Source organism: Dipodomys ordii, unplaced genomic scaffold (genome assembly GCF_000151885.1).
Source record: "Dipodomys ordii isolate 6190 unplaced genomic scaffold, Dord_2.0 Scaffold6, whole genome shotgun sequence".
Taxonomy (NCBI): Eukaryota; Metazoa; Chordata; class Mammalia; order Rodentia; family Heteromyidae; genus Dipodomys; species Dipodomys ordii.
Genome location: NW_012267222.1, coordinates 11406250 through 11417472, shown reverse-complemented (window position 1 = coordinate 11417472; position 11223 = coordinate 11406250). Strand labels below are relative to the sequence as shown.

Sequence of the window (11223 nt, the reverse complement as noted above, 5' to 3'; positions counted from 1 at the left end):
TGTAGTCAAGGAGGGGAAGGGCATTCCCAATTAAGGAACAGTGTGAGCAAAGACACGAGGTATGAAGTACAGGGTTGCTGACTTCCAAGAAGCCAGGGGGAGGGCAGTGAGAGGTGAACCTGGAAAGGAAATGTGGAACCAGACTATGGGGAGCCTTGAAGGCCAGAATGAATGAGAGGGCCTGAGAGAGGAACCACAGGGACTCATACATGGGGCCAACTGAGGGGGTACCTCGACTTCCCCCCAAATAAATAGTGCCCCAAGCTCACCCTTCAAACAAACGGCATCTTCCCCTCAAAGGCTTGCCAGCTTGATAGTTCCCACTCTGCCATCTTCCCCTCCCCCAGTTAGCCCCATAAGTGGATCCAGATGGTCATTCCTATTTTTGGTCTGAGCATGTGTTGGGGGATGGGTAGCTCTGAACCCTATCAATCCTATCCCAAAGCTCTCTATGTAAGAGGAGCTTCTTCCAGGGCCCTGCTGAGATCCTCTGAGCCTGGAAGGCAGTGTTAGTCTTTGATGGCGATTTCCCATCTGTCTAGGGGTGAGAAGAGAAGCAAAAGCAGAGAAGGCAGGGCACAGGACATGGGGGCTGTTAGACTGGGTGAGAAGCAAGGTGGTGATGTCTGAGAAGGGGCCCTGTTGTCATGGAGGACAAGCTTGAGAGAAAGGAAGTCAGAGTTGGAGCTGGCTCTGCCTCCAGCAACCTAGTCATCTTTGTGCTTTTGCTTCTGCAGCTGCCTGGACCAAAGAGGGGAAGAAGCAGGCCAGAGGGAATAGAGTTGGCTCTGGTAAGAACCTCCAAGAACACCTTAAAATGGCTCAGAGGTGCCAGTCACCAGTGGCTCACACCTGTAATCCTAGCTCCATGAGGCTGAGATCTGAGGATTGTAGTTCAAAGCCAGCCCTGGCAGGAAAGCCCATGAGACTCTTACGTCCAATTAAACCACCAGAAAACCAGAAGTGGCACTGTGGCTCAAGTGGAAGAATGCTCGCCTTGAGCTGAAGAGCTGTGGGACAGTGCCCAGGCCCAGAGTTCAAGCCCCACAATAGGAAAAAAAAAATGGCTCAGAGGTAACAGATGACAAGCTAGCATCCTGTCCTCTGGCTATACCCAGTGTGTGATGCTAAGCCTGAAAGTGTTTGCCACTCATACAATTGAGCTACTATTAAATATCATGTGCTATACTAGACATACAGCTTGCAGATGAGTAAGACAAAATAGCTGCATCCCAGGAGTTTCTAATCTAGTGGGGAAGGCAGACAGTAGATGGCCACATATGTGTTATGAGGAAAAAGAACAAAGTGTTCCAAGAGGAATTAGCAAAGCGTTTCTAATGTACATTGGAAGACCAAGAATCAGCTCTTTAAGAAAAATGACATTTAGCCGGGCATCTGTAATCCTAGCTATTCAGGAGGCTAATATCTGAGGATCATGGTTCAAAGCCAGCCCGGTCAGGAAAGTCCGTGAGACTTATCTCCAATTAACCACCAGAAAACTGGAAGTGGCACTGTGGCTTAAGTGGTTGAGTGCTCGCCTTGAGCTAAAGAGCTCAAGGCCAGTGCCCAAGCCCAGAGTTCAAGCCCTACTACAAAAGAAAGAATGAAAGGAAAAAGAAAGAAAGAAAACATTTCATCTGAAATTCAAAGGATAGATAGAAGTGGGTGGGGCACACATTTCAGGCAGAGAGGTACAGTATGCATCATATCCCTAGATATGAAAGAGACAGTAGGATCCACAAGATATTTATGCTTTTATACTAAGTGCAATGGAAGGCCACTGAAGGTTGTCAGATCAAATTTAGTACTATGTTAGTACTATCAAATTTGCAGTAGACCCTGAGAGACTTACTTTGGTTGATTTTTTTTCATCCATCCTTGCAATAAATGTTTAAAGGGCACCTGGGTTGACAGTGATGGTGGAGGATGTCTAAGACACAGACCTTCCTTGGAGCCTGTGGTACAGGACAGATTAGATAACTACAGTGATTTAATCAAGAAATAATGTAATTTATTTATCTGACAACTGTATACTGAGCACCTAATCTATTCCAAGCCCTCTGCTGGATGCTGGTTACTGCCCTCCAAGGATCACAGACTACACAGGGTCATGGGAGAAATGCAAATGTGCTCAAAGAATTCTGAGTGGGTCAGAATCCTTTTTAGTTGTGATACCTGTGAGGTCTTTAGAAGACATCAATTTGTTGAATCATTTGATAAACATTTAATGAATATTCAATCTGTCTAGGTATAGCTCCTATTGCATCTGGCTCTGCACCAGAAACTGTGGTAGCTACCAAAGTCCAGGAGTTGGGGGGTTCTATAGCACAGATACACCAAAAAATGAGTGAAGTATGATTGTCCAAAACAGAACCACAGGCTTTCTGGGGACCAGCATTGAGGGAGAATAATTCAACAGAAGAAAGACCTTCCCAAAAGGTGTGAGCTCCAACCTTACTGGGTGCATTTGTCTACCCTTTCCTTTTGCCTGATTTTGAACAGCTGCCTTTCACCTGGCCCCGCCAGGCCCCCTTTATCCATCTGGACACTCTAAAAGCCAAGACTCGAAGACCAGAGCCTGGCCTTCTGGTTTACTGGGTGTGATTTCAGACAATTGCTATCTCTACCGACCCTCAGCTTTCCCATTTGAACAAAGAAGGAATCCTATCACATCGAAGGGCTGGTGTTTTACTCCAGCTAGGGTGATATTCACACTCCTCTGCACACAGGGCTCCTCCCGGCCTGACTTTCTTTGCACCACTGCATCCACCCCCTCCCCCATGCCACCTGGCCAACTTCAAGACTCAGCTCAAATAAATACCTTATCTCCTTGCTCCACTGGCTAGCTCGCCCTCTGCCAGAAGACGCAGAATGAAAAGAACAAAGGCGATGCAAAGACGTGGGTTTGAGTCGCTGTCCCTCGAGTCCTTCCCCTCGTCCCTGCCTCAGTTTCTCACTGGTAACAGGGGGAAATACCTAAATATGTAATGTTTATGAGGATGAGAAGCAATGCTTGGCATCTTTAAAATGCCCAATAAAGCCAAACCCTGCACACTGGAGCTCATCGCAGTTCTCATTCTAGGCAACTGCCAGCTGCCTGAGGGCAGAGTGGACCGGCACAGCCTTGGGCGCGGAGGGTGGGCCGGAGGTGGGGGCGGGGGGGCCCGGAGGAACGCGGCTCCAATTCCCGGGGGGAAGGCCAACCGCGGGGGACCCACCTCCAGGAAGTGACGTCACGGGAACGAGCGGCGCCGGAACTGGGCCTCCCGGAGCGGGGCGCGCGCAGCATGGCGGAAGCGGAAGGGAGTTCAACGCTCCTGTTGCCGCCGCCGCCGCCGCCCCCTCCCGGGATGGCGGAAGTGGAAGCGCCGACGGCGGCCGAGACGGACATGAAGCAGTACCACGGCTCCGGCGGCGTGACCATGGACGTGGAGCGGAGCCGCTTCCCCTACTGCGTGGTGTGGACTCCCATCCCGGTGCTCACGTAAGTGTCCTCCGGTGCCTGCGCGGGGATTGAGGATCCGCGGGGAGAGCCGGGGCGCCGGCGGCGTCCTTGGGCGGGCCGGGATCAGACCCCAGCCCCGACAGGCAGCAAGCCCCTCCCCGGCCCCCTCCATTCTCCAGACCCTGCCACCCGCCCGGGGCCCGCGCCCGCGGACGGTGGGCCCCCTCCCGACCCGCGGGGTGCCTGGTCTAGTGCTGGAGAGAGCCAAGCGATCGGCGGAAAAGGCCGGGGGCCGCGAGGCCGGAGCGCCGCAGGTGTCCTGCAGAGGGGCCCCTAGCTTCATTCATTCACCGGCCCATTCACTCACTGAGCAAATTCTTACCGTTCGCCGACGCGACATCCTCCCGAGTCTGGAAGCAAGAGTGGGAGTTTGAAGGCCCACCAGCTTCTGGGATGTCTGCATTAGACGGGGCGCGGAGGGCTGAGAGTTGTGAGTCCGTTATGTTACACCGTCTCAGTTCCAAACCGGGGGCTGGTCGGAAGGTTCGTTGTCTTCGACCGGAGAGAAACAAATGCCCCGGTGCTGCTTGCTGCCCTTCTACTTCATCCTTGACAGGTGACAAGAACTGCTTGTTGACGTTCAGGACAGTTTGCCAAGCTTTTTCGCTTGGAATCTCAGTTTGATTTTCCTTTTTCTTTTCTTTGTGTGTGAACTTTTGCTTGAACTTAAGACCTCAAGCTGCTCTTGCTTGGCTGTTTCGCTCAAGGCTGCCACTTTACCACTTGAGCCACACCTCCGCTTCTAGCATTTTGCTGGTTAGTTGGGGATAAAGAGTCAGATTTACCTGTCTAAGCTGGCTTTGAACCTTGATCCTGACTCCTGATAGGATGAGATGTGAGCCACAACTATTTTCTAAGGTAGGAATTGTCTTCTCTTGTAGTAAAGCTGAGCTTCTTATAATGGCTGAGTCTGGTTAGAACTCTCTCTCTGAAGCAAAGGCATTCAGAACACAGTCTTCTGACTGTATAATTTGCCACTTATAGCTATAATTTAAATTACTTCTTTTCCCCTTTTAACATGAATTAAATACAGCAAAGTGGTGGTGTAGAGAAAGGATCATGTTGGACTTTATATGTTGCTGGCCTACAATTCACTATGTGGTACCTATCAACCTCAAATTCTCCATCCTGCCTTAGTCCTGGGGTGCTAGGATTACAGGCATGCCCTATCTCACCCAGCTAAATGATCTTAATTTTTTTTTTTTTTGGTCGGCCGTGGGGCTTGAACTCTGGGCCTGGGCGCTGTCCCTCAGCTCTTCAGCTCAAGGCGAGCGCTCTACCACTTGAGCTACAGCACCACTTCCGCATTTTCTGGTGGTTATTGGAGATAGGAGTCTCACAGTCTCTCCTGCCCAGGCTGGCTTTGAACCGAGATCCTCAGATCTCAGCCTCCTGAGTAGCTAGGATTACAGGCGTGAGCCACCAGCACCCAGCGATGATCTTAATTTTTGCATTATGTTGAGTATCTTGAATTGTTTTCAAATACTTACACATTTTCTTTTTTTCTTCTTCTTCTTTTTTTTTTTTTTTTGCTATTCCTGGGGCTTGAACTCAGTGAGGTTTAGACATTGTTCCTGAGCTTCTTTTGCTCAAGGCTAGCCCTTTACCATTGAGCCACAGTGCCACTTCTGCTTTTTCTGTTTATGTGGCACTGAGGAATCGAACCCAGGGCTTCATGCATGTGAGACAAGCACTCTACCACTAAGCCACATTCCCAGCCCACTTGTACATTTTGTTAAGAGAAGCCAAATCAAAGCCCTTTAAAAATAAAACTTGTGCTGGGTGCCAGTGGCTCATGCCTGTAATCATAGCTACTCAGGAGGCTGAGATCTGAGGATCACTGTTCAAAGCCAGCCCAGGCAAGAAAGTCCATGAGACTCTTATATCCAATAAACCACCAGAAAAACTGGAAGTGGTGCTCTGGCTCAAGTGGTAGAGCGCTAGCCTTGAGCTAAAGAGCTCAGGGACAGTGCCTAGGCCCCAGAGTTCAGACCCCACCAAAACAAAAAAACACACAAAACTTGTAAGAATATGTGTTCATTGATAAATTCAGTGATGTTTTGAATAGTCAATAGTGATTCCTATGTGCCCAGATAGTCCTAGGTAGTAAAATTATGCAGTGGAGTGCTTGCTTTCATAAAGGAGGAGGCAGTAAATAAGTAACTCACAAGAAAACTTCTGATAGTAGTTTGTGCTATGGAGAAAAATGTTAATGTGACAATAAATGGAGGGAATACTCAGGGGATGTGTTTTGCAAAAGTTATTTTATTATGTTACTTTTAAATCTCTGGTCTTCTCATTTTCAAAACATTTATCATATGGTTCACTGCAGAGAACTGGTAGCAATGTGAGGTAGAAGCACCACAATTCCATGTCACCTGGGCAGAAGCAGCTCACCTCCCAGTTCTCTTCAGGTCTAGATGAGGAAGACACCACATGCCCATTGAAGGCTGTACACTCCCTTCAGAGGACTCACCCTCCAGCTGATGGGAGAGAGGCCTTAAACTCACCTTTGTAATGCAAGGCCTTGTTGCTGACAGCTAGGAATAGGTGTGGCACAAGGAATTGTCATCTGTCTTTCAAAAGGAGGCCCAGGAAGAAGACTAAATCCTCAGATCTGCCTGCTCCCCTCGGATTCAGTGATGATTCTGCATGAAAATAGGGAATATCATTGCTACTAAAAAAAACATAAACAGCTGGGCACCAGTGGCTCACTCCTGTCATCCTACCTACTCAGGAGGCTGAGATCTGAAAATCACAATTGAAAGCCAGCCTAGGCAAGAAAGTCCCTGTGAGATTCCTATCTCCAAAAACCAAAGTGCTAGCCTTGAGCACAGAGAGGCTCAGGGACAGTGCCCAGGCCCTGATTTTGAGCCCCATAACTGACAAGAAAGAATGAAAGGAAGGGAGGGAAGGAAAAGAAAGGAAAGAAAGAAGAAAAAAACCTAAACATTATATGTCATGGATTAATATCATTTTATTATATCATTGAGGGCTTTCAGTCCTTGCATCAATCCATGAAAGTAAACATTATCTCCTTACATGTAGATGAGGAAATAAAGGCTTAGAAGCCAACAAGGGCTTTTACACTCCCCAAAGAGACCTCTAGGATTAGTAACTCTCTTGTTCATTCACTAAATCTTTATCAAGGACTTCATTTGTACTGGATCTGGTATAGTTTACAAAGTGTCTGGAGCTTGCCTTTGTGGAGCCTACAGACTGACAACTTAGAGAGTTCTTCCATGGGGCTGCACTGGGCACAGGGCTTTGCTGTGATCTCCAGCCTCCATCAAGAGTTCTGTTTGCAGCCCAACACAATTGTGTGTGGAATGCTGGTGAGAGCCAGACCTTCTTCCAGCCAGTTGAAAGGAGTCTGGTCCAGGTGAGGTCCTGAGATCGGGGTCTGAGATGCCAAGGGAGTAACCTTTTCATAAATCTCACTATCCATCCTGGGACCAGATGGTTTTCAGATAACTCGTTGACAGTTCACATAGCAAGTATTTATTGACTTCCTTGAGATAACAGTACTTGTTCAAGTACCAAACATGAAGCAGTGTCTTAAGCACTTTGCAAGCAGATCCTACTTAATCCTCACTGTTTCCACCTCCCCCCCCCCACACACACACACCCCACTCACTTTCTACTGAGAGATGAGAGTGAATAACTTGGCCAAAACAGAGACTTAACCTAGATTTGACATTAGAACCAGATTCAACAACAGCTATCTTGGCGCATTGTAATTATATATGTATTTATGAGATACAGATTAATATTACAGGCTCACAATTGTAATCCTAACTACTCGAGAGGCTGAGATCTGAGGATTGAAGTTTGAAGCCAGCCCCGGCAAGAAAAGTCCATGAGACTGTTATCTCCAGTTAACCAACATAAAGCTGCAAGTGGAGCTGTGAATCAGGTGGTAGAACAGCTATGTTAAGCAAAAAAGCTAAGAGACAGCTCCCAGGCCCTGAGTTCCAACCCCAGGACAAAAAACAAGCAAATCTCAGATGGACCCTAATGTAAAACATAGAAACCAGTTTCTTTTATAAGGTAATTCATATACAGTAACAAGCACATATTTTACTAGACATCATTAAAGATTTGTTGTTTGTTTTATTGTTTGTGTTTTTTTGCAGTTCTGTGCCTTACACATTCCAAGTTCAATGAGTTTTGACAAAGATTGCAACTATTTGCAATAAAGTGCAATGTATTTTCTTGTGCATGCTTTGGTATGCATGAGCTCTCGTTTTTGTTGGGTGAACTACTAAGACATAGAGTGCCTGGATCTCTTGTTATTTCTTGGTTGGTTTTAGGGCTTGAACTCAAGGCTTGGATGCTGTCCCTGAGCTCTTTTTGTTCAAGGCTAGTACTCTAGCACTTTGAGCCACAGCAACACATCTGGTTTTCTGGTGGTTAATTGGAGATAAGAGTCTCACAGACTTTCCTGCTCTGGCTGGCTTGAACTGTAATCCTCAGATCTCAGCTTCCTGAGTAGCATGATTACAGGATTACTAGCACCCCCGCTCTGCCTGGCTGTTTGTTTTATTGTGGGGCCTTAATTCTGGGCCTGGGTGCTGTCCCTCAGCTCTTCAGCTCAAGGCTAGCGCTCTACCATTTGAGCCACACTTCTGGCTTTTTCTACTTACGTGGTGCTGAGGAATTGAATTGGGGCCTCATGCATGCAAGGCAAGCACTCTACCACTGAGCCACCTTCCCAGCCCCTGCCTGGCTGTTTTGTTTTTGTTTTTGTTTTTGAAAAAGCCGGGCACTGGTGGCTCATGCCTATAATCCTAGCTAGTCAGGAGGCTGAGATCTGAGGATCGAGGTTCAAAGCCAGCCCGGGCAGGAAAGTCTGTGAAACTTATCTCCAATAAACCACCAGAAATGCTGTAGCTCAAGTGGTAGAGTGCTCGTCTTGAGCTGAAGAGCTGAGGGACAGCGCCCAGGCCCAGAGTTCAAGCCCCACGACGGGGGTGGGGAGTGGGGCGGGGGGGGGGCGGAGCCAGGTTCAGGTGGCTCCCGCCTGTCATCCTAGCTACTCAGGAGGCTGAGATCTGAGGATCACTGGTCACCGTTCACAGCCAGTCCAGGCAAGAAAGTCCCTGAGACTCTTATCTCCAATAAACCACCAGAAAACTGGAAGTGGTACTATGGCTCAAGTGGTAGAGTGCTCACCTTGAGCAGAAAATGCAGAAACAGCGCCTAAGCCCAGAGGTCAAGCCCCACGACCACCACCACCACCAATAACAACAAAATTGGTAGGAGCTGTTTTTGTTCCCCAGCAGAGAATAAGAGTTCGGCTGGCCCCTTTGCTTGGGGCCTTCCTGGCAAGGTGTCGCGGTATCTTTTGGGTGCTGTTCTCCATGGTCCTCATGCTTTCCCACCCTGGAGCACTGTAATGGACTCTCATCACAGGACGCTATCGTCACAGGCTCCCACAACAGAGTGTCCCCACATCTTTCTAACTGACTGGAGACCCCTAAGCACTGTCCCCCCCTGCCCTCTTTCCTCACAGGTGGTTTTTCCCCATCATCGGCCACATGGGCATCTGCACATCCACTGGAGTCATTCGGGACTTTGCTGGCCCCTATTTTGTCTCGGTGAGTCCCATTCTTGCCATGACCTGGAGGGTTCCAAGACTTACATGGAAAGCTGGCCCATCTCCCCAGACCCACAAAGATGCAAATAATGCGCAACCCTGGCTCTAGCCCTCTGCCCCTCACCAGTGTTTGACCCCTTTCCTTCTCTTGCCTCCAGGACAGGCCGGGAGGGCAGTGTGGCCAGAGGATTCTTAAGTTACTGGCCCAGCTCTTTGCCCCCATCCCTGGGGTACCAAGACATGGGTAGGGGTTAGAGGCAAGAGTGGAGTCAGAGCATCCAGGAACCACATCTCTGGACCTTCAGAAGGTGGGAGCCAAGGTGTGGGGGACAGGGGAGGCTGACATGGTTGGTCCCTGGGGTGGTGCTTCCCAAATAAACAGCTGTGTTCTCAGGTCTGTTCCTGAGGATGGCCCAAGACTGGTCTACCCAGTGGGCTTTCTCCAGATGAGCGCAGGCATCTGCCTGCTTCCACTTGCCAGGCTGGAATGAAGGGGTGTGTTGGAAACAGCCTGTTTGTATTAGAGTTCTAATGACCATCCTAATAGGTACTAATAACCATCCTAATAGGGTAAGACCTCTTTTGTGTTTTTTTTACATTTTCACATTTTTATTAGACTTTTGTATGTAATCATAAATATTTTAGTCCAACCTAGTTTCATTTTGTTACTCAGGGCAAAGTAATTACAACATTCACCTAGCCAGGTGCCAGTGGCTCACTCCTGCAATCCTAGCTACTCAAGAGGCTGAGACTGAGGATCACGCTTCAAAGCCAGCCCGGGCAGGAAAGTCTGTGAGACTCTTATCTCCAATTAACCACCAGAAAACCAGAAGTGGCACTGTGACTCAAGTGGTAGAGCACTCGCCTTGAGCTGAAGCACTCAGGGACAGCGCCCAGGCCCAGAGTTCAAGCCCCACAACCACCAACAACAAAAAAACCCAACAGCAACAAAAAATAAATTCACGTAGAGATTAATATGTCTCCTCCTTGAGGTTAAACAATATTACAATACTCTTTCATTAGTGAAAAGATGTTGAATTTGTATTTTAAAAAGTTGAATATGTATAAATTTCATGGTTATAAATACAGCTTTTTTTTTAAGCTTGTCTATTTGTGGTCACTTGGTTTGTTGTGTTTTTGAGGCCTAGGTCTTAGATAGCCCAGAATGGTCTCCCATTTGTGATCCTCTTATCTTAGCCTCTTGAATACTGGGATTACAGGCATGTGCTATTATGCGCAGCTACCATCATACAGGTTTATAATTCCTCTTCAACCAGCTCTTTGATCTTGGGTCTCCTGGGTTCTGAACCTAGTCTTTGTCTCTGCGTAAGTCCCATAACCCATGTCTTTTGTGATGAGTTTAGGTCTTCCTCATGGGAAGGCTCTATAGATCCAGCAGCCCCATCCTACACTGCATGTCAGGCTGCCAGGTAGAAGTTCCATGTGAGCTGTCTCCGTAGGACTGGGAGGTCACACCACGAAGGAAATGTGACTGTGATCAGCAATCAGAGACTGACTGAGAACTTAGAGAAATGATGCCTAGCAAGGGCCAGAGGATTCCTCGGGTGTTGCACTGCTTTCCTCCTAAAACTATTATTGGCACTGAAGACAACATGCTAGCCCTGAGCTGGCTCATGCCTAACTTCCTATCCCTGACATACCCCCTTCCGAATCATTGCCCTTCAGCCCCTGACCCAGCTTTGTCATGCGGCCGGCATGTCAGTTCCCACTGACCTCTGCTCTTGTCTCTCAACAGGAAGACAACATGGCCTTTGGAAAGCCTGCCAAGTAAGTCATGAACACCCGTGTGACTGGCCCTAGGGCCAGGTTCCTGCCCAGAGCAACAGGCCAGGCTCTTGGGCATGGCAGGAGCTAGCACCCAAAGGACAAGTGTGGGAGAGAGACAGACACTACTAGGCAGCCACGTACATCAGGTTTCTGGGCTGGATATTTGCTCCTAGACTGATTTTCAAAGGCAACATGTTGGGTCTGTCTGTTTTATATTTCTTTTTTTTTTTTTTTTGGGGGTCCGGTAGTGGGGCCTGAACTCGGCGTGGGCGCTGTCCCTCAGCTCTTCAGCTCAAGGCTAGCGCTCTACCACTTGAGCCACAGCGCCACC

At 48.4% G+C, this 11223-nt stretch overlaps 1 protein-coding gene across 1 annotated transcript in view; it reads left to right on the top strand.

Annotated features, from left to right (window-relative positions):
- The first annotated feature begins 3243 nt into the window (after positions 1 to 3243).
- The window catches only part of Tmem222 (transmembrane protein 222), a 12310-nt gene continuing 4330 nt past the window's right edge, over positions 3244 to 11223 (top strand). The window contains exons 1-3 of the mRNA XM_013035530.1: positions 3244 to 3484; positions 9021 to 9105; positions 10861 to 10892. Coding sequence (XP_012890984.1) covers positions 3288 to 3484; positions 9021 to 9105; positions 10861 to 10892 — 314 coding nt within the window. The 5' untranslated portion in view covers positions 3244 to 3287. The remainder of the gene's footprint in view (positions 3485 to 9020; positions 9106 to 10860; positions 10893 to 11223) is intronic.